The 22,567-nt window shown below is 63.8% G+C and overlaps 1 protein-coding gene across 1 annotated transcript in view; it reads right to left on the bottom strand.

The window, feature by feature from the left end:
* LRP1 (LDL receptor related protein 1) overlaps positions 1-22,567 on the bottom strand; it is a 181,843-nt gene that overhangs the window by 1,197 nt on the left and 158,079 nt on the right. The window contains 31 exon segments of the mRNA XM_077838260.1: positions 61-125; positions 521-625; positions 1,099-1,273; positions 1,824-1,985; positions 2,620-2,793; positions 3,088-3,228; positions 3,774-3,950; positions 4,308-4,424; positions 4,842-4,948; positions 5,742-5,920; positions 6,001-6,269; positions 6,597-6,716; positions 7,658-7,792; positions 8,704-8,850; positions 9,528-9,650; positions 10,282-10,401; positions 10,803-10,935; positions 11,229-11,335; positions 13,447-13,563; positions 13,905-14,030; positions 14,332-14,454; positions 15,065-15,184; positions 15,307-15,423; positions 16,685-16,778; positions 17,156-17,304; positions 18,083-18,271; positions 18,897-19,102; positions 19,492-19,682; positions 20,099-20,218; positions 21,480-21,565; positions 22,067-22,250. Coding sequence (XP_077694386.1) covers positions 61-125; positions 521-625; positions 1,099-1,273; positions 1,824-1,985; positions 2,620-2,793; positions 3,088-3,228; positions 3,774-3,950; positions 4,308-4,424; positions 4,842-4,948; positions 5,742-5,920; positions 6,001-6,269; positions 6,597-6,716; positions 7,658-7,792; positions 8,704-8,850; positions 9,528-9,650; positions 10,282-10,401; positions 10,803-10,935; positions 11,229-11,335; positions 13,447-13,563; positions 13,905-14,030; positions 14,332-14,454; positions 15,065-15,184; positions 15,307-15,423; positions 16,685-16,778; positions 17,156-17,304; positions 18,083-18,271; positions 18,897-19,102; positions 19,492-19,682; positions 20,099-20,218; positions 21,480-21,565; positions 22,067-22,250 — 4,378 coding nt within the window.

The raw sequence follows: 22,567 nt of genomic DNA, 5'->3' as shown, positions 1-22,567 counted from the left end.
GACACCCGCCCTCCCCCGGGGACCCCCAGGGGGCAGGGAAATGCCCCCCCATATACATACGGCCGCTCTGCTGCTCGCTGACCACAAACTCCTCGCACCGCAGCCCCGTCAGATCCGTCGTGCACCTGGCAGGGCGGGAGGCCAAGCGCAGGATTAGGGGGAGCGGGGCGCAGGGATGGGGGGCACATGGAGCAGGAACACGGGGAAGGGGCTCGTGGATCAGGGAGGGAGCAGGTTGGGGAGCACGGAGAGTGTCTGGACTGGTGGCTCGCAGAGCGGGCGCCCCTGCTACTCGTGCCTCCTCCATTTCGGGGGGGGAGATACCCCCCCTCTTGCTGGGGGGGCTCTGCTGAGATTTGGAGCAGGGGACACATCCCGGCAGCTCCCGCTCAGGCAGCTCCTGGCAGGACAAGGGGGCTGAGCTGGGCCCTGCACGGGGGCTTTGCCATGGGAGTGCCCGGCCGGCAGAGCCGCCCCACAGCCCCGTCACCCCCATGCCACAGGGCCGGGCGGTGCTTACTGGCATTCCGGCATCTGTGTCCTGCTGTTCATGGCGCAGGTGCCCCCGTTCAGGCAGTAGTTGTCGCAGGTCAGGCAGCTCCGTGCCACCTTGCCATCCGGGCAGCTGTAGGGCAGAGACGGGGCAAGGTCAGCGCACGCACCCCGATCCCTCCTCGTGCCCCCACACTGTCCCTGGCCCCCCCCAGCTGTAGGGCAGAGACGCGGTGGGGTCACCACATGCACCCCGATCCCTCCTCATGACCCCCCCCCGCCTCTGCCCCCCAGATGTAGGGCAGAGATGGGGCATGGTCAGCGCACACATCCCAAACCCTCCAGGTGCCCACCCCACTGACCCTGCTCCCCCTACCACGCCTGCAGCCAGGGAGCTGGGCGCGAGGGCTCTCCAGACGGGGCCGGCCGGGCGCAGAGCCAGCTCCCCTCCATGCCGCGATCACCAGGGCGCTGTTCTGGGCAGAGCAGCTCGGTGCCCCTGTTCTCCTAGCCCTGCCCCCATCACAGTCCCTGCCCGCAGGCAGGCTCAGCTGCCCCCAGACGCCGGGCGTGGCTGGCACCCTTCCCCCGTGAGCGGACACTTACGTGCAGGTGACCTCGCCGGTCTGCTTGTTGATGCTGCACGTGCCCTCCTGGCAGCGGGAGCACTTGCTGACCTGGCAGCGGGCGCCCTCGTACTGCGGCCGACAGCGGCACTGCTTGGCCCCGCCGGCCGCCAGCTGGCACACGCCCTCGTTCTCACAGTAGTCGAAGCACTGGCCTGTGGGGGAGAGGGCAGGCAGTGGGAGGGGGGAGTGGAGGGAGCAGCAGGGCCCATGCCCTGACCTCTTGGCCCCACTCCCCTCCCTGCTGGGGAGAGAACCCAGGAGTCCTGGCTCCCAACCCCACCCCCCTCCCTGACCGACCACTAGACCCCACTCTCCTCCAGCTCTGGGGAGAGAACCCAGGAGTCCTGGCTCCCAACCCCACCCACCTCTCTGACCGACCACCAGACCCCACTCTCCTCCAGCCCTGGGGAGAGAATCCAGGAGTCCTGGCTCCCAACCCCCTCCCCTCCTCTCTGACCACTCGGCCCCACTCCCCTCCCAGCTGGGGAGAGAACCCAGGTGGCCTGGCTCCCAACCCTGGCCCCTCTGACCACTAGACCCCCCCCCACTTCCCTCCAGCTAGACTCTAATCCCCTGCCAGCTCCGGGGAGAGAACCCCGGAGTCCTGATTCCCAGCACCTCCCACCCACCCTGCTCTGACCACTCCGCCCCACCCGCTCCCGGCTGGGGAGAGGACCCGGGCGTCCGGCTCGCCCCACTCACGGTACTGGCAGTGGTCGCCGAGGAAGCCGGCTGGGCAGCGGCAGTTGGGCTGGTTGCCCTGGTTGACGCTGCAGCTGCCGTTGTTCAGACAGTATTCGGCACACACCTGCTGGTTGCACCGGGGCCCAGTGAAGCCGGTGGGGCAGCGGCACGTCGCCATCCCTGGGAAGGGGGCCAAGGCGTCAGCGGGGCGGGGCCGCGGGAGTCGCTCGTGAGGACGCTGACACCAGAGCCTCGGGGCTTCGGACCCTCCGCTCAGCTCTGGGCACCGAGGGCAGCCGGATCCGCCCAGCTGACGCTCGCTCACCAGACCGGCCCTGCCCCGGTCCTGCCTCCCACACTGGTGCCGGGGGCTCCGGGGCACGGCCCAGCCGGCCCCGTGTCCCTGGGCGCCCGCAGCTCCCAGCCACACCACCCGGCCCCTCCAGGCCTGATCTCAGCCCTGTCGGATCACAGCCAGGGCAGCTACCCCGGTGCCCCCCCCCCAGCCCCACGGGCCCCACCCACCCCGGTGCCCCTCCCCCAGCCCCAGGGCCCCACCCACCCCGGTGCCCCTCCCCCCGCCCCACGGGCCCCACCTACCCCGGTGCCCCCCCCAGCCCCACGGGCCCCACCTACCCCGGTGCCCCCCCCCAGCCCCACGGGCCCCACCTACCCCGGTGCCCCCGCCCCCAGCCCCACGGGCCCCACCTACCCCGGTGGCCCCCCCCCAGCCCCACGGGCCCCACCTACCCCGGTGCCCCCCCCCAGCCCCACGGGCGCCCCTCCCCCGGCCCTGGCTGGCAGTGCCCGGTACCTGAGGGGGAGGCAGCGCAGGTGCCCCCGTTCTGGCAGTAATCCCAGCACTGGTCCAGCTGGCACTTCTCGCCGTTGTAACGCGGCTGGCATCGGCACTTGGCCTGCTTGCGGGCGTTCAGGAAGCAGCTCCCCCCGTTCAGGCAGACCAGGTCGCAGGCGTCGCTGGTCGGGACTGGAGAGCGCGGGAGGGGCGTGAGCGGGGCGGGCACAGTGCCAGCCGAGGGGCTGGTACCGCGCCCTGTGGGCACACGGCTCTGGGTGGACCAGCAATGCCCCGGACTGGGCCGGGGGCAATCTTAACCCTTACAGTGCCGGCGGGGGCAGGGGAACGTGGTGACCCTGGGAGATGCTCTGTCCACCCAGGGGCCCCCCTCTTGGGCAGCATCCCTTGGAGGGGGCGTGGCCTGTTGGAGGGGGCGTGGCCTTGCTGCAGCTTCCTCCCCCCCCCCCCGGGGGCACCACCTACCGACGGGCGAGACGGTGGGCGAAGGGATCACCACGCACGTGCCGTTGTCCAGCCGCTTCCCGTTGGGGCAGGTACAGACGGGGCCGCTGGGGCTGAGTAGACAGAGCCACTCGCATTTCTTCCTGTCGCAGGGATTGGTCACTGCGAGAGAGAGGGGAGGGGTGTCTGGGCGAAGGGAGCGCAGGGTGGGGGGTACCTGGCTGGGCACCCCCCGGCCGTCCCAGCGCTTGTAGCATCACCCTCCGGAGGCGCCCACCCCCTGGGGCTCTTCCCAGGCTGCCCGGCATGCTGCTGTCGCTCCTGGCTGTACCCGCTCCGGCTGGCTGCCTGGCCCCTTCTCTCTAGGGCAGGGCTGTGACTCCCCGCGTTGGAGAGGTCTAGTTCTGAGTCCTCTTCCCCCTCCCTTGTTTGTGCCACGCTAGGTCCGAACAACAAGCCCATCTACCCTGGTATCCGGCCCCCTTCCCTGCTGCCCCGGAGCAGACCAATGGGCCCATCTGACCTCATGTCCCCCAGCCCCGGCCACCCCAGCTCAGGCTGGAGAGGGCTGTTCAGTGGTTGTGACCCCTCCTTCCTTTACGGCTAGGCAGAAGGGGGTGCCCAGTGCTGTAACCCAGGCCGTGCTCCGGACAGGGCAGAGGAGGCCGAGCAGCCCTGGGGGGTCCCTGGCTGGCCCCGGGACTCACCATCCGGCTGCTTGTACTGGTGGTAGAGCACCACGTCGGTGGCGTGGTTCAGCCCAGACGTCAGGTTGGTGACGGGCCCGTGCCCGAATTTGTGGATCTTGAAGATGCGGTTGTTAATGTAGGTGACGCCGTAGATGTAATCCTCAAAGATGTCGATGCTGAAGGGGTGGCTCAGTCCTGGGGGGACAGGGCGGGAGGGGTGCAGAGTCAGCTGTAACCGGATACCTGCTGCGTGTCTGGCCAAGGGCCCCTCTACCCCGGTATCAGGGCTGCTGCGGGAACGGGGCAGGACACGGGACGCAGCACGATTGGCTGAGTCGAGGGGGGAGCTCTGGGGGCTGGGTCTCCTCCGCAGCTGCTCACTGGTGACCCCTTGTGGGCAGTGAGGGAACAGCTCCGGTCCCTCTGTCTCGGTGCGCTCTGGAGACAGGATGCCAGATCCCTGCGCCCTGGGAGGGGGTGGGTGGTGGCTGCCTGTCCTACGGAGACCTCCCCCGCCCCAGCCCAGCCCGGGTCTCTGCAGCAGCCTCTCACCTTTCTTGTTATCGATGGCCACGACGGGATCGGTGCCGTCGAGACGGATGCTGCCGATGACAGAGAGCTTGGCGTCGGCCCAGTACAGCCGCTCATTGTGATAGTCGACAGCCAGGCCTGCGGGGAGACACGCGCTGAGACCCCGTCGGTCTGCAGCCCGGCCGGGCAGCTCCGCACGGCCGGTGAGTTGCGGGCCAGACACCCCAAGATGGGCTGAACAGCAGCAGGGCCCGGCTCCCAGAGTCCCCAGGTGCGGGACCCCCAGGAAGAGGGCAGATGGGGTAGAAGTGAGGTGTTGCAACAGACTCTCCAGGTACCCAAGCGCTTTGAAGTGGCGTTGGTTACAGATGAGGGAAACCGAGTCACAAAGCAACCTACCCAAAGCCATACAAGACAGAAGCAGACCTGGGAAGAGAACCCAGGAGTCCTGGGCTGGTGCCCTCTGCCTGAACCCTCGCTGGGTGGAGGGGGACCCACAGCCCCGTTTTGAGCTGCTCACCCCCTGCCCTGCCCACCGTGCCCGGCCCTGCTCACCTGTCGGCCACTGGATGTTGTCCTGCACCAGCGTCTCCCTCATGGTCCCGTCCATTGCGGCCGTCTCGATCTTGGGGTGGTTGCCCCAGTCAGACCAGTACATGGTCCTGTGAAGGGAGGGAAGGCCGTGGTGGAGTGGGTCCCTGGGGGAGGGGAGGGGCGGAGCGGCACGGCCCCTGGTGCCCAGCCCCCGAAACTGCAGTGCCCCAGGCCCGCAGCCCCACTGACCTCAATGGCCTGTTTATGCTGCAGAGACGCGGGATTGAGCCGGAGGCACGCTGGGAACCCGGCTTGGGGCACGACGGGCCCCCAAAGGGTTAATCCGCACCAGCCCCGAGGAGGGGGACCTTGGCGCCTCCCCATGGCAGTTACTCCATCGCCCCACGACGCCAGGGGCCTAGGCACTCAACACCCAGCAGGGATCCCCCCGCCCACACGCCCCAGGGGGATACCCAGACACCCACTGGGGCAACCTGAGGCTGCCCAGCCTCCCTGGGGTAAGATGGGGGCCTCTCCAGCCGGCAATGGGGGGCATGTGTCGTGGGGGAGGGTGGTGGCAGATGGGGGGAGCTGGATATGAGGGTGGTGTGCGGGTGCCAAATGAAAGAAAGAGGATTGGTCAGGGGAGCTGGATACAGGGGTGGGGGTGTCTCTTACCCTCAGAACGGGTCGAGCACTATGGCATGGGACAGGGTGGGGTGCAGGGGCTGGAATGGGGGGGGGCAGGGTGTGAGACGGGGTGGGGCACAGGCGCTGGATACTGGGGGGCACGGCATGGGACGGGGTGGGGCGTGGGGGCTGGATAGGGGGGCAGGGCATGGGACAGGGTGGGGTCTGGATACAGCGGGGGGCAGTGCAGCGGGTGGGATGGGGGTTCTGGATGGGGGGAGCGTCTCGTACCCTCGGAGCGGGTCGACCACGATGGCGTGGGGCTCGTCGATCATGCCCGAGATCAGGGTCTTGCGGTTGTCGCCCTTCATCTGCGCCACCTCGATGACGTCGCGCCCGGAGTCCGTCCAGTAGACGTTCCCGGCCACCCAGTCCACGGCGATGCCCCGCGGCATCTTGAGCCCTGAGATCTGGAAGGTAGAGCGAGGCGGGGCCTTAGCGCTCTGGCCCGGCTCGCCCCGGCCCCCCGGCCCCCCGAGCGCCCACTCACATTGAGGTGGGTGACGCTCCCGTCCAGCTGCCGGCGGTTGCGGTTGGAGGCGGTGGAGGCGGCAGACGACGGCAGCTCGCGGTAGGAGATCTTGCCCGTGTGCCAGTTGGTCCAGTAGATCTTGTTGCCCTTGACGTAGATGTCCATGGCGTCGATGCGCACGTTCTCGTCGCCCTGGAAGGCCGGCTCGTAGGCCGAGTTGGGGTTGAAGGGGTACATGCTGCGGATCTTGTTGTCGTCGGCGATGTAAAGGATCTGCTGCTCCGAGCCTGCGGGGGGAGAGCTGTCGGCTGGGGGCCCAGTGGAACGCAGCTCTCAGGGGGCACAGGGGAGGCGCCCGCTAGGAGGGGGCGGGCTCGGCCAGCTCTGGGCCGTGGGACTGAGCTGTGGCTCTGGCTCGTTCCATCAGTCAGGGACGGGCGGAGGGGCCAGGGTGGAGCCCAGCAGCCTCCCACCATGGGGCAGATCCTGCCAGGGCCGTGTGGGACAGATGCTGGGGGTGCAGGGACAGGAAGGGATTGAGAGGGGGGAGCTGGGGTCCCAGGGAGATGTCAGCTCAGCTGGATATGCCTCCAAACCGCCCGCACCCCATGTACCTTCCGCCTTGCACGTGTGATGGGTCTTCATGAAGTTCCGGGCGCAGCTGCAGACGTGGGACCCCTTGGTGTTGTTGCAGAGCTGGGAGCAGGTCCCGAACGTCGAGCACTCGTTTATGTCTGGGAGGGGATCAGAGGCAGACAGGCCGTGAGGGGACCGGGGGAGCTGCGACGGGGCAGGGGGGCCCACAAGGGCCGTCCTACCTGAGAGCAGAGGGTGCCGCACGGGGGCAGGCGATACAGCCCCTCCCGGGAACCACGGGCTGGCACAAAACAGCTCCGAGCTCCAGGGTAAGGCGGGCTGAGGCCAGAGGCCCAGGGGTGCCTGCGTTCGACCCCATTCCGGCTCCACCCTCGTGAGCACCCCAGCCCCGGCCCAGAAGCTGAGCCTTAGTGCCCTGCCGGTCTCTCCTGGTGTTGGCCAGGACTCTTGGGGCGCCAGGGATCATGCCTTCGCCACTTGGGCCATGCCCCCCAGCTGCTCAGCAGGGCAGTTCTCCCATGCAGGGAGAGCGGCAGCTACTTGGCGGTGACGGGACCTTTGGGGAGCCAAGGCTGGGCCAGGGATGGGCCGTCTGCGGAGAGCTCCGGGAACGTGGTGCCCAAACTGGCCGTGCCGTCCGCCAGGCCAAGGTCAGGGTGCCAGTCAGCTACTCCCCACCTGGGCGGCGTTCACGGGACATGCTTCTGAGGTCTAGTGGGTGAAGCACTTGACTGGGACTCGGGACACCTGGGTCCTATTCCTGGCACCCGCCAGCTGAAAACCAGGCCCCTCTTCCCCAGAGTCCCTGGGCATTCTGGGAAATCTTGCCCTTGTCTCCTTCAGATGTCCCCGGAAAGGCAGGGCACTGGTGGCCACAGCTGGGCATGGCCCTGGGACTGTGCTACGCAACAGGCAACCCCCCATTCCTTGAACCTGCCCCGTACCCGTGGGGAGCATGGTCAAGCCCCCGGTCCCTCTTGGGAGTTCAGCAGAGCCCCGGTCCCTGGAGGCAGAGGCCAGGCCGGGCTCTGTTCTGCCCCTCCCGCCCGGCAGAGCTCTGCACCCCGTGGCGTGGTACCTTGGCAGGTGTTTTTGTCGGGGGCTTTCTGGAAGCCACTACGGCAGGTGCAGTACACGGCCGTCTGGGACTGGATGCACTTGGCCTCGTCCCCGCACATGGTCACATTGGTGTGGCAGCCGTACATCTTGGGATCTGCATAGGGGACAAAGGGCCAAGCAGTTCATCAGGGCGCGGCAATGGGTCCAAGGACTGCATCAACTGCCGCTCTGCCCCGGAGCCGGCACCTTCCCCCCCCGGGTGGCATCTGTGGGCGAACGTGGGACCTCAATAGGAGAGCAGATTTCAGGCCTCCTGGGAACACTGTCCCAGGCCTGACAGAGAAAACCTTGGAGGGAGAGGGCTGCTGGGAGAATCCCGACCCGCAGCCCCTGCTAGGCTCCTGGGCTCCCCAAATACAGTCCTGCTGGTGCCCCTCAATCCTACCCACAGCCCCCTGCTAGCCCAGCCCTGCCCTCTGTGACCATCTGTAGTATTACGGTCGTCACTTTTACAAGACTATGATAAATTTTGTACAAAGAATGCCTTGTGAGAGATCATTTGAAAACTCATAATCTGCTGAACATTATTGTCTTGGTACAATATGTCTATGTCTATCTATTTCCTGTATGTGAAATAATAAAATTCTACTATGTATCATTGTTATAACCTGTTCCAAGGTTCAGACAAGCAGCTGCAAACTAGTTTTTCAGAGACAAAGACATGCTAGCACCCCAGACAGGTGTTAAAGAGCTATCACCAGCTTAAGCAACAGTTCTTCAGCAGCAGGAAGGTGTAAACAAGAAATTAACATTTCCTCACAGAGAAAGTTCAACCCCCACGTCCGCCGCCCCCCAGTTGGGGGTAACCCTCAAAGAGGGAGGGTGATATAAAAATGAGAGACAATGATCTTCAACTCGCCTCTCCTTCTCCCATCTCTATGCTCAGGACATCAATGAACACCCGAAGGACACTGACCTGGGGGAGGGGTCCCTGGCTGAAAGGAAATCCAGCCTGTGAACTAGTACAACTTGTGGCCAGAGAGACTGGCTGTACATCCCACTCACCGCCCTGGGAACACTGCTCCTCGTCCGAGCCGTCCCCGCAGTCGTCGAAGAAGTTGCAGCGCAGGAGGGCGCTGATGCATTTCTTGTTCTTGCAGAGGAATTCGTTCTTCTCGTGGTTGCAGCTCTTGGGCCTGGCGGTGGGTGACTCTGTGGGGCCGGCAGGGCAGTGGGCTTGAGACCAGAGCACGGGAGCAGCTCTGGGGGCTCAGCGCCACTGTCCCCGGCCCCACAGACAGACACACATTCCCTGCCTCAGGAAGGATACAATGGGGAACAGTGCAGGAAGGGGGGTGGGGGCTAGTGATTACAGCAGGGGTCTGGGAGCCAGGACTCTTGGGTTCAATCCCTGGCTCTGGGAGCAGACCGGGATCTAGTGGTTAGAGTGGAGGGCTGGGAGCCAGGACTCCTGGGTTCGATCCCTGGCTCTGGGAGCAGACCGGGATCTAGCGGTTAGAGTGGAGGGCTGGGAGCCAGGACTCCTGGGTTCAATCCCTGGCTCTGGGAGCAGACAGGGATCTAGTGGTTAGAGCAGAGGGCTGGGAGCCAGGACTCCTGGGTTCGATCCCTGGCTCTGGGAGCAGACAGGAATCTAGTCGTTAGAGCAGAGGGCTGGGAGCCAGGACTGCTTGGTTGTATCCCTGGCTCTGGGAGCAGACAGGGATCTAGTGGTTAGAGCGGAGGGCTGGGAGCCAGGACTCCTGGGTTCTGTTCCTGGCTCTACATGTGACTTGCTCTGTGGCCATGGCTAAGGTGGGGATCCTGCCCGGGCCTAATTCCGCTCATCTCTAGAACGGGCTAGTGGCCGTGACCTCAGGGCTGCTCACCGCAGTCCCGCTCATCCGTGCCGTCCCCGCAGTTGTCAATGCCGTCGCACTGACGCCCAATCCACAGGCACACGCGGTCGTTCTTGCAGCGGAACGGTCGGCCGGGTGGGCACTGGAACCTCACTGCGCCGGTGACAGACAGGCGGAGCCGGTGAATGGAGACGCCCCGGCCTGAGTCAGTCCCACGCTGCCCAGCCCCGTCCCCACCACAAACAGGCCCAGGTGCCAGGACTCGGACTCCACTGGAGGGCCCGGCCCAGCTGGAGAACCTGACTCCGAACGGGTCTGACCCAAAACTCTCTGGAAATCCCCCAGGGTCACCTGCCTTCTTCCAGGCCCCCAGGCTGAGATGGCAGGGAATTGCCTGGGTGGGATAGCAGGTGATCCATGCCCCATGGGGCAGAGGGAGGCAAAAGGCCGCCAGGCTCCAGCCCCTGACCCAGTGCTCCCCCCACGCTAACCTCCCAACTCTCTGCTCCCCCAGATCCCTGCCAATCACACTGGGGATCAAATTCCTTCCTGCCCCCCAAATCTGGCAACGGGGTATCATGTCACCAGACAAGACAGAGGATTCTCTGGGTCAGCTCAGGGCACTGCCTACCCCGTCCAGCTGCGGCTTCATTTCCAAAAGGTTCGCCCTCATGCCTCCCAGAGCCCCGCCCCCTCCAGCAGCACCCCCCCACCCCCCATCCTCGCAGGCAAGTATGCGGGTTAGCCAGGGGGCAGGAGGCCGGGCAAGACAGGGGACACTCACAGCACTCCTCGGGGTTCTCGTCCGAGTTGTCCCCACAGTCGTCCTCTCCGTCGCACTTCCACGCCAGCGGCTTGCACAGGGTGTTGTTGCACTGAAACTCGTCCAGGGGGCAGGTGCGCACTGCAGGGAGGGGGAGATGGGCGCGTAAGGGCCCGCGCTCGTGGGCTGCACCCGGGGGCAGGACAGGGGCAGGAGCTTGCTGGAGCCCCCTCGGCCGGCTGATCGGAAAGGAGCCCCGGAGACTGATCCCAGGCCCGGGGCAGCACCCCCCATACAGCCACAGCAGGCCCATGGATCTGGGGGGCAGACCCCCAGGGGCAGGTTCTTGCCCTTTATTTATTGGCAGGCACGGCCCTGCAACGCAAATGCCCGACGGCACGGGCAGGTGGGGTGCGTGGTTCCATCCCAGAGCGGCTGGCTCCCTCATTAGGCTCCGGAGTTAAGCCGGCCGCCAGGCATGGGGTGGTGCGCGTGGCTCAGGACACGGGGGAGGGCGAGCCCTCCGGCCGCGCTGCGGTTACCCCCGGTGCCGCAGTTCTCCTCGTCGCTGCCGTCCATGCAGTCGGCGTCGGCATCGCAGCGCCAACGCATGGGGACGCAATGCCCGTTCTTGCACTGGAACTGGTCGAACTCGCAGCGCAGCGTGCAGTCCTTCTGCAAGGCGGGAGGAGACAGCGGGTGAGCGGCGGGGCCCCGGGAGACAGGACGCAGCCCTGCAGGTGACCCCGCCTGGGCAAAACTGCGGGGTGGGCTTGGCAGAGGGGGACCTAGCACAGATCCAGCCCCAGGGCGTCGCGAGCTAACCAGGTGCCAGCCTGGTTCCACGTGAGCAGGAGGCCACAGCCCGGCTGGCACCCAGCGCCCCCCTTGCTGACAGCTGCAACGGCCTGGGCCCCAGAGCTGAGACTGGCTGGCGGGGGGAAGCCGCCCCCTCTCCCCGTCCATACCTCGTCGGAGCCGTCGGCGCAGTCGTGGTCCCCGTCGCACTTCCAGCGGCCGGCGATGCAGCGCCCGTTGGCGCAGGAGAACTCACTCTCAGAGCAGGGCCTGGGCGCTGGAGGCAGAGGGGAGAGAAGACGGGGATATCCCCGGTGAGCGGCACGGCTCGCCGGGCGGGCGGGCACGGACACACATTCAGCGGCGCCGGGGGAGTGGGAGAGGAAGAGGAGCTGGGGAAATGGCCAGAGAGGCGCATGGCTCATATTGACTTCAAATGCCAGCCCCGGCCCCAAAACCATCCCAGCTTCCCCAGAGCGATGAGGGGGGAAGGGAGGGAGGGACAGTCCCAGCTCTAGCTACCCCCTCCGGCAGCAGCGCCATCTCCAATCCCCACGCCCCTGGGGTCCCCCGTGTGGAAGGAGACAGGGACAGGCCGAGACTGACCCGTCAGCGGCTACGGCTCTCGTGCACTCGCTGCGTGTGGCTGCCACCCCCTGGCGGCAGTGGGGCAGGTGGGACACATTTGAGCTGCATCTCCTAGAGCTAAGGCTGCACCTCAGAGCTGCTGGCTCCCGCAGCAGAGCTCGGGCCCGGCAGAGTGATGCCCAGGAACGCAGGGAGTGCCAATGGGGATGCTGTCCTGGTGGGCCCGACGTGTCTCCTGGCACTCCCTTGCTGTGTCATGGAGCTGCTCTGAAGGTCACAGCAATCCCCACTCGGAACAGGGATCTGCTCCCGCCCCCACAACTCATTGCTTTGCCAGCCCCAAGGCTCTGCACCAGCCTGGAGGAACCTGTTGGATTACTTTCACCCCCATCTCCTGCTCCACCCAAGGGAGATCATGCGCCATGTCCACTCTGGAGGCATCAAGGGGCTGGGAGGGGAGGTGCAGACGGGGGCTGAGGCTGTGGAGAGCAGACTAATCTGGGTCAGCTTGCAGAAGCATATGGGGCAGGGGTAGAACTTGGAGCTAAATATGAGCCATGCATGGGTCCCGGTTGGTTCCGGATGCGGTAATATTTAACCCTTCCTCTCTCTGTGCCTGGGGGCAGCAGATTCTGGGAGATTCAGCTGACCATGTTCAGAATGATTATCCAGGTTGATCTCCCACCCACCCCGCATCCCCTCTGCGCCAGGTCTGTTTGTTTATTTATTTACTGAATACTTAAAATGGAATTAAGAAGATTTTGGCAGGAACCTACCTCTGAGCGCCCCGTAACGACAGTGTGAAAATGGAGAAAAACGTAAGATGAGGTGAAATGGCACAAACGCAAATACACAACATGAGAGCAACAAAAAAGAAAAAAAAAAAACATCCTAAAGACTGGAAGGAAACTGGAGGGGCAAGGACCAAGGACTGAGAACCGGTTTATGCAGTCTGTCCCCCTTGACTGACTGGGTGAGGCCTCGTCTCTACGCACATACGCAGTGGATCAGTTAAATCAGTTTAGTTCGCTTGGTGTCAACCCGTGTGTTGACACTCTGATTTCAGTTCAAGCTGATCCTAACCGGCTTCCACTGAACTGCAATCAGGGTGTCCAGATGGCTTCCTGCCACGGGTCAGCTGCAGGTGTGTCCACACGGGAGTGGAAGGCGTGCTTCCCGGCTCAGGCAGGCATCCCTGCGTCTGGTGGAGACATAGCCTTCCATCGGTTTAAAATCACACCTTACTGATGCAGCCGTGCAAGCAGATTAGCCAAAAGTGATTTCGTGCCAATGGCCGCATGGATCCTCTGACGTCGCACTTCAGCTAACCCGATCCAAGACACCGGGGAACTGATTTAAGAGCAGCCGTGCTGGGGAAGGGAAGGCTGCGCTCATGGAAATACACCCCTTCCTCAGCAGTTCAGTTGGCATGGTGCACAGACCGGGCACGTCCCAGTGCTGGGATCACCTTCCTCTGTCTCTCTCCAGGACACACAACAGACCGCGCGGGGGGGAGCCGGGAAGCCTGGAGACACGTTGTTTACAGGGCAGGCCCCTGACACAGCTTGCAAGAAAACAGCCCCATATACATCTGCTCATTGACCCACCCGAGAGCAGCCCAGCGGGGTCCTCCTGTCTCCACCCACAGCAACCAGCCTCCCCCCGAAGTCTGATCTCCAGCAGCAGGACCAGCCCACGCCCGCATGCCGCACTCAGCATGGGGCTACGCATCTGCCGCAGGCTGCCCCAGGCTGGAGGAGGCCGTCCCCCCCCCCGCGTGGGGCTGACGGTGGCACGTACTGCAGCTCTCCTCGTCTGAGTTGTCCCCGCAGTCATTGTCGTAGTCGCACTGCCAGCGGCCCGGCACGCACCGGTTGTTCTTGCAGCGGAACTGGTACGGCTCGCAGGTGCGCTCGTCTGCAATGAAAGGTGGGGGGCGGGAGAAGGGAAGAGGCCAGGAATGGGGTGGGCCGTGAAATGGGAAAAAAAGACCAATGTCAGTTTCGTCTGCCCGCCTGGGGGACAGGCACCCCAGTAGGCGCGGGAGTGCTGAATGCAGGTGCCCCGCCCCAAGTGCCATGAGCAGATCTACGGTGGACAAGAGAGGCGGCCGTGACCCCCATCAGAGCCAATCAGCCCCCCCCACACCTGGTGACTGACCCCCTGATCTGCGGAGACCAGTCCCCGGTATGTAGCAGGAGCTGCAAGAGCCGCTCAGCCCGGCCGCCCCGGCCCTGCCGACCGTGGTACCAGCTCACCGCATTCCTCCTTGGGCTCATCCGAGCTGTCCCCACAGTCGTCCTCCCCGTCGCATTTCCAGCGCGCTGGGATGCATCGGCCCGAGTCCTTGCACCGGAACTCGTCCACACCACACGTCATTTGTGCTGAGGGTGGGAGAGAAGAGGCAGAGGGGGGTTAGCGTGGGCCAGCACCCCCATCTTCGCCCCCCCCCCAAGGGCTCCCCAAGTTGCAGCCCTTGTGGCTGAAGGACAGAGCTGTGGGATCCTTGGTCTACCTCCCAGCAGGCCAGGTGGCCCCAGCGCAAAGCCTCCATCCCTGCCAGCCCCCTTGTCCCAGGCCTGAATGGGGCTCCGCTGGGGCACAAGGGGGGGCAGGACGCCACACGCTCCAGGGTTGCCAGCCCCGCCTCGCCCCCCCCCCGGCACCGGGGGAGTTGCTCCTTACTGCAGTTGGCGGGCTCGTCTGATCCGTCCACGCAGTCGTTGTCCCGGTCGCACACCCAGACGCGGGGGATGCAGCGCTTGGTGACGGCACACTGGAACTGATTGGGGGCGCAGGTCACCTCCGCTGCGTAGGGGGCACAAAGGAAAGGGGAGTCGGGGGCGGCCCTGCAGCAGAAACTGGGGCTCTGCCTTTGATCACCCCCCAGCACAGACGGGCTTCGGGGCCCGGGGCAAAGTACCCAGCAATGCCCCTGGACGCCACGGCAGCCTCTGAGTCACGGCCGGGATAATCACGAGCCTCTTTTCCCACAGCGACGTGACGGGCAGCTCGGGAACGTCACACAGGAGTCCCTACCTCTGGCCTCAAAAGCATGAACAAGCCCTTTCCAATTAACACCTAGGCTAATTGAGCCCCCGGTCAGCTCTGGGGGACGAGAGGATGGGTACAAGGCAGTGCTTTTCAAATGGGCAGGAGGAAATGTTGTTTGGCTATTTTGTAACCTGTGGAACTCATGGCTACTAGATATTAGGAGTAAGCCTTTATCTGAATCAGAACAGCAGCGACTCCAGCAGGGATACAGAGAGCAGGGCTGTCCGTGCTGCAGACAGCAGAGCGGTGGGAGGAAGCAAGCCCCCCACCCCCAGTCATGTGGTGATCGATCGCAGCCATGAGTGCCCGCAGGCAGGAGGCCGCCCCCCAGCGCCACGGTATCCCTTGTGGGGAGGTCACTCACGACAATCCTTCTCGTCCTCGCCGTCCCCGCAGTTGTCCTGCCCGTTGCAACGGAAGATCCCAGGGATGCAGCGGTTGGTGTTGGTGCATTTGAACTGGCTGGGCAGGCAGACGTGGATATCTGGACAGAAAAGGGGACACAGTGAGGGGAGAACTCACTCCTCGCCTGGACTTGCATTGCTGCTATTGGGACACTGTAGGATCAGGAGCCCTGCTGGGGACCCAGGCGTCCAGGGGCCGTACCGCAGTTGGCCTCGTCCGAGTTGTCCTGGCAGTCATTGTCTCCGTCGCAGATGAAGGCCGGGTTGGTGCAGATCCCGGTGGAGCACTGGAACTGTCCTGGGCGGCACTTGAATTCAGCTGGGGGCGAGAGAGGGGAGGTGGTGACGCCTTGTGCCGGATGAACCCCGGCATTTCCATAGCTCTGGGAGACGCACACAGGGCAAACCTGGCTGCCGCAGGGACCCTGGACTGCCAGCACGACGAGCACAGGCCCCTACTGCATGAGCCAAAGGAGCAGCCCCATTGGCTGAGAGCAGCAGTAGGCTGTTATCCCACCGTGCGGGGAAGCATGTTACACAGGCACTCCTCACACTGGAGTCAATGGGGCTGCAGAGGTGGCAGGAAATTGGCCCAGAACTTGTTTACAAAATTCAGATATGAATTGTTTCACCCATCACTGAAATGCAGCCATCTCTGGGGTGGAGCACGGCTGCTGTTTAACAGCACGCCGCAACGCTGCACAGCCAATGAGGAGAGGGAGCAAAGAAGACTCCCGTCTGCAATTAAAAGCAGGAGGAAGATTCCAGGGAGCTGTAGGGCACTGGCCATTAAACACCCTATTACTGCAAGTCACACCTGGGCTCGTTAACAACCAAGTCTGAGGACTCAGCTGCATAGGCCAGCCAAGCCAAGGGGAGTGCGCCCCCTGCTGAGTCACCTGTGCACCCCCTTCTGCACAGCACCTCCGGATAAGCAGTGACTCAGAGAGACGAGCGCCCCCTGCTGAGTCACCAGGCAGTCGGCGGGCCCAGCTCTGCTCGGCTTCGGAGTCCCACCTCACCCCCCGCCGGGGGCTGTGCCGTGCTCTCGGCTCCCCAGGCAGTAGTAGGGCCGGGTTTTGAATCCCTTGCCAAGGTGGCCCCTAGGGCTCCACAAGGGGAGCGGAGCTGGGATGGAACGAACTCCCCTGACTCACAAACCTTCTGGTTCCTGGGGGTGATGGGGTTAACAAGGCTGCTCAGCGAGGTTCTCACTGTGGACCCCTCCCTCGGGAAGGGCTGCCTGGGGCTCTGGAGCTGGCAGATCTCACCGAGAAGCCAACCGGGAGCCCGGGGTAACTGGATGTCAGGGCTGGAGCGGGTGCTAAGCAAAGGATCCGTTTCATCCCCAGCCTGTTCAATGTTTTGTCCCCGCACAGGCGCCAGGAGCCATGCTGGGAGTGGCGGCTGCAGGAGCAGGGGACCCCACCCCACCTTCCGAGCGGGCGGTGCCTGGCAGTGCAGCTGGGGCCCCTGTGCCTCTCCTTGGGGTCACCAATGGGGGTGGGAGCTCAGCCCCGGGGGTGGGCGGTGCAGCGCCTGGGTCTGGCTGTACTGGGATCCCACCCCCCCGCACTCACGGCAATCCTCGGGCTCGTCCGAGCGGTCCCCGCAGTCGTCCTCTGTGTCGCATTTCCACCAGAAAGGGATGCACTTGTCGTTCTTGCAAACGAACTGTGGCAGAGAGACGAGGACATGAGGCCGGCTCCACGCAGGACCTGGGGGCAGCGGCATGGGGGCGACCCCCAGGACCAATGGGGCCCAGGGAGCTTTTCCCTATGGGTCTCTCCACCTGCCCTACCCCCTGTCCAGCGAGATTCATGGAGAGCAAGAGGGCTAGCTGCCCGCTCCACCCCGCCCCCAGCCGGGATGACTCCCGCACATCTCCCCTCTCTGGAGCCTCAGCCCCACATCTCCAGGGGGCCAGGAGTAAGAGAGGCTCCGGCCTCCGCGTCTGGCGGCGGTTACACGCAGACACCGGGGATGCCGCTGCACCCGCCCAGCGCCACGGGGCCCTGGCAGCAGTGGGCACGGCCCGAGGGGCGGGTTACCTGGCTGGCCGTGCAGTTGGAGACGCAGGTCTTGCCATCGCTGCCCAGGTAGAAGTTGGAAGGACAGGCGCACTTGTGGCTGCCGCCCGGGGACAGGAGACACAGGTTGCTACAGCCGCCGTTGCTGGTTTTGCAGGGGTGACTGGGGACTGGGGAGAGGAGAGTGCGCTGGGGTAAGAGTTTCTGCGGGGAGACTGTCTGGGGGAGCAGCTGGTTCCTGACCCCCACTCTGCAGGTGATCCCCCTCCCTCGTTGCATGTCTCCCCTCGCCCTTCATGTTCTTCCCCCACCGTCTCTCCTTCACCCTCATCCCAGCCCTACTCCGCACAGGGTCTGGATCCCAGTTGGTGTGCCCCAGCCCCATGCAATCCGGGGCGCCCCCCTCGGAGCTGTGCACACGGGAAGCGGAGGCGGGCAACGGTCTCTCCAGCGGGGTCCATGCTGATCCGAGGGCAGATCCAGCAAGTAGCGACTCTGCAGCCATCCCTTCTAGATCCTGATCCACCTGCCAGGTCCTGACCGGACTCCAGACCCCATGGGCAAGCGTGTGCGGGCTGGAGAGAGCCCGGCCGGCAGGTCAGACACTGGATGGCAAGTGTGGGGCTGGGGGCCAAACCTGGCTGGGGCTGCTGACCACAGGGACTAGACTGAGACCTGGCAACTCACTTCCCAAGTGACCGCCCGCCATTCGGGCGGCTGGGAATGAGGATGCGTCTCTAACTAGAGCCACTGATGGGATCCAGATGCCAAAGCCTTGGGCGCTCACCCCCACTGCGCCAGCTGGGCCCCACCCCTCCCTCAGAACCCCCTGGGAGACGGTGTGAAATCAGGGAGCCTTGTGCCTTGGTTCCCGCAGGGCTGCGGTCCCCGCCCTTGCTGAGCCAGCTCCTGGCGACGGCCCCCCACCCTGGGCTCCATCCCCCTCACCGTCTGGCTGGCGGTAGGCATGGTAGATGTGGATGTCCATGGGCCGGTGTAACGTGCTGATCAGCATGGACTTGTTGGTGCCGGTGGTCTTGTGAGCTCGGTTGATGGACTTGGTCTCCCAGTCGGTCCAGTAGATGTAGTCCTCAAAGAGGGTGAGCGCAAAGATGTGCGGGATGTCCTGGCTCAGCACTGTGGGGAGAGGGGGCAGCTCAGACGAGGCAGGGACGCAGCCCCCTTCCCCACGGCGAACCCCGTTGTGCAGGATGGAGCACTGCCCCCCACGCGACTCCAGGTGTGAATGTGGCGCCTTCTACAGGCCAGACACTGCAATCCCCTGCTGCTGAGTCACCTACGGGACTTGGCCCCTTGGCCGCCAGGCCACTCAAGCTGGGGACTGGAAGTGCGGAGGGGAGGGGATTTTAAGAAGACTTTAATATTAATACACGAGCTCTTGGATGCACCAGCGTTAATTATCCCCCTGCACTCCTGAGAAGCAGGGGATGAGCACCTGCCTTGCACTACAGCAGCATGGCTCTCCATGAATCCCACAGCAGCTACAGCTCATCCCTGGTTCCTATATAGGGAAACTGAGGCAAGAAGCAAAGGGGAGGTCATTTGCCCAAGGGCATAGAGAGAGTCGGCAGCAGAGCTGGGATTAGAACTCAGGAGTCCTGGCTCCCAGTGCCTTGCTCTGTGCACGAGGCAACACCCCCGCGTTCCTAGGCCAGGACGAGAACCCAGGAGTCCTGGCTCCCAGTCCCGTGCTTAAACCATTTGTGTTTGACAGAAAGCTGCAGCTCCCGGCTGGCCTCACCGATGTGCCGGTTGGAGCCATCCAGGCTGGCAAACTCAATGTAGTCCTCCCGGGCATCGGCCCAGTAAATGCGGCTGTTGATGTAGTCCAGGGTGAGGCCGTTGGGCCAGGTGATCTTGGTGTCTACGATGACACTCCGATTGGTGCCGTCCATCCCGATCTTGCCGATCAGGGAGTGGTCGCCCCAGTCTGTCCAGTACAGGTAACTGGGGTGCAAAGGGAACAGCAACGGGAGAGGCTGAGTCAACCGAAAAGGCACCAACAGTCCTGCTACAGCGGCCTTCTGTCCGCCGTACAGGAGGGGAAAGTGAGTCACCAAGTGGCAGAGAGATTTCCCAGCATGTAAGAGGCAGAGCTGGGAGTGGGAACAGAACCCAGGAGTCCTGCTCCAATCCCCTCCTCCAAGCACTAGCTCACACTCCTCTCCCAGAGCCGGGAACAGAACCCCGGAGTCCTGATTCCAGGCTCCCCGCTCAGAACAGAAATTCTAGGGGGTGCCGTGGACCGGGGCTGATCCGCAAGCCCACGGAAGGGAGCTCGGAGCATCCTGTGTCCGGGAACAAGGGAAAGGTGAGACCCGGCCGTGCCCCCTCACCCGTTCTGCACGTCCACCACCAGCGCCCGCGGTTCCCGCAGCCCCGAGTTCACCAGCACCGTGCGGTAGGCCCCGTTCAGCTTCGACACCTCGATGGTGTCCCTGCCCTTGTCACACCAGTACAGGTTCCCGCCCACCCAGTCCACGGCCAGCCCGTCGGGGTTGCTGAGACCGGTGCGGTGAAGGACCTGCTGGGAGAACGGGACAAGTCAGGGCCTGTTCACGGAGAGGACCCTGCCCCGCTCCCGCCCAGAGACCTTGCCCTGGCCCCCCTCATCCCGTCCTGGGACTGTAGGTCTTGCCCTGGGACCCTGCCCCATTCCCCAGGAACACGGACCCTCCCAGAGACCCTGCCCCGTCCCACCCCCTCCCCTCCAGGACTGTGGGTCCTGCCCTGGGACCCCACCCCATTCCCCAGGGACCCACTCAAAATCCCGCCCCATTCCCCACTCAAGAACCCTGCCCCGTCCCAGGTACGCACGGCCCAGCCCGGAAGCCCCCCCCCACTCCCCCGGGAACGCAAGGCCCCCCCACCGGCGGCCCCACCCCGCCGGGAGCACAGGGGCTATGGGTGCGGGTCCCCCAAAGAGGGCACGCCAGTGCCCACCTGGACGTTACTCCCGTTAATGTGCATGCGGCGGATCATGCTGCCCTGCGTGGTGACGTCTGTCCAGTAGATCATCTGCTCCCTGTAGTCGAAGTCCAGAGCCACGGCATTGTTCAGCCCCTGGAGCCAGTGAGGAAGATACATTAGGCCTCGTCCTGCTGCCACCTCGCCACAACTGCTGGTTAACTGGGCCTTCCTTAAAAACTGAGCCACCTCCTGCCCCTCCCCACCCATGATTCCAAGCCTCTGTACTCGAGAGGTTTAAAACAAGGACAGCCAATGTTTACGTAGGACCTACCATAGACGTAACCAGCTACCACGGAGCTATTGTTTGCGTAGGACCTACCGTATATGGACCAGCTACCAATGAGCTATTGAAATCATAGAATCACAGGACTGGGAGGGACCTCGAGAGGTCATCTAGTCCAGTCCCCTGCACTCATGGCAGGACTAAGTATTATCTAGCCCATCCCTGAAGGGGTTTGTCCAACCTGCTCTTAAAAATCCCCAATGACGGAGATTCCACAACCTCCCTAGGCAATTTATTCCAGTGTTTAACCACCCGGACAGTTAGGAAGTTTTTCCTAATGTCCAAACTAAACCTCCCTTGCTACAATTTAAGCCCACTGCTTCTTGCCCTATTCTCAGAGATTAAGAACAATTTTTCTCCTTCCTCCTTGTAAAAACCTTTTATGCACTTGAAAACGTTACATCCCCTCCCGGTCTTCTCTTCTCCAGACTAAACAAACCCAAGTTTTTCAATCTTCCTCCTAGGTCGTGTTTTCTAGACCTTTAATCATTTTTGTTGCTCTTCTCTGGACTCTCTCCAATTTGTCCACATCTTTCCTGAAATGTGGCACCCAGAACTGGACACAAGACTCCCATTGAGGCCTAATCAGTGCAGTCCTATTGTTTGCATAGGGCCTACCATATTGCAGCCGGCTACCAAGGAGCTCCTTTGCAAGTTAGGTTGGCATTAGCGCTCACAGCAGGAAGCGAGACGGAGCCTTTCCCCCTCCCCTGAGCAGCGGGCATGTCTGGGGCACAAGGGCAAAGTGGAGGCGGCAGGAGGGTCCATCACCCACCCAGCCTGCACGGCTGCGGGTTGGGCTGGGGCCTCCAGATGCCCAAATATCCTCAGCTGCTGTCAATCAGGGAGGCCCCCTCAGTGGCTTCCAAGAAGCAGCCCTTAAACCAAGGGAGCCTTTTCCCTGAGCCCCAAACCTGACAGGGAGGAGGGGTGCAATCCCCCTCAGGTGACACCGCTTCCACCCTAGGAGCCAGTGGGGATGCCCTACCCCCAACTGGAGAAGCCCAGTTCAAGGCCACGCCTGAGCGGCTGCTCAGTGGAGACGGCACAGACGCCCCCCCCCAGCAGCACCTGTTTGAGCAGCGTGTAGTTGGAGCCGTCCAGGTTGAGTTTCCTCAGGTAGTAGCGGTTGGCGAAGATGAGGAAGGGCTCTTCGTCTGCAGGGGAAAGACAGGGGACGCGTCAGACGGGGTCGGATCCCCCCCTCCCCAGGCACAGAGACACTCCAATGCTGTCTTCAGCTTTCCACGGGCCCTGCAGATGGTGGCAACTGCCCTCACAGCCACCAACCCTCCGAACGGAGCCGGCCAAAGGCACGGAGGTCTGCACTGTGGCAGGCCGAACCTGGACTTCTCCAGCCTGCTCAACAGCCATCGGCCAGAAACCACCCAGCAAAACCGCCAGGGGACCCAAATTCCCTGGCGCGGTGCTGGCTCGGCCCAGCGAGAGCACACGGCAAAGCAACCCCGGCTGCCCGGCCTGCAGCCTGCCAGTCCAGACCTGACGGGGGCACGCTCCTTGGTGCAGAGATACCAACAAAGCGTCCAGCCCCTTGGACACGGCAAGATCCTCCGCAAACCTAGAGGTTTCCGTCTGATCCCCGGCCCCCGGCATGCAAAGCCCCTCGGCGCAGGTGCCCCGGGGAGCTGCTCTCTCACCTGTGACGGCTTTGCAGCTGGTCGGGTGGTCGGGCTTTAGTTTGTAGCCCTCTATGCACAGGCACTTGAAGCTTCCCAGCGTGTTGATGCATTTCTGGCTGCAGGGGTAGGTGGTGGTGCACTCATCAATGTCGATGCAGGTTTTCCCATCGTCTTTCAGTCTGTACCCAGGCCGGCATCTACACTGCAGGAGGCAGCGGGAAGCAGTTAGCAGCGTCCCTGCCGCACGGAGGGGCACACGCGCGTGCACCAACCCTGCACACCCCAGGGCACGAACAGGGCACGCACAAACGGCGTGAGCGCCCCCAATCACGGCACACCGCATGCAGCGTGCACACGCACAAATACACAGCCAAGGGATGCAAAAATAGCAGGCGGGCAGACACGGTAAACACAAGCAGTGCCTGGGCACACACCTGCACAAATCCCCTCCACAAACACCGGGCGTGCGCACACATGAATGGTGAACAAAGACCCGCTGGAATAGCCCCGTGGAGAGCC

Source organism: Eretmochelys imbricata, chromosome 20 (genome assembly GCF_965152235.1).
Source record: "Eretmochelys imbricata isolate rEreImb1 chromosome 20, rEreImb1.hap1, whole genome shotgun sequence".
Lineage (NCBI taxonomy): Eukaryota > Metazoa > Chordata > Testudines > Cheloniidae > Eretmochelys > Eretmochelys imbricata.
Note: the sequence above shows the minus strand (reverse complement) of the source record. Positions and strands in the feature narration are given on the sequence as shown.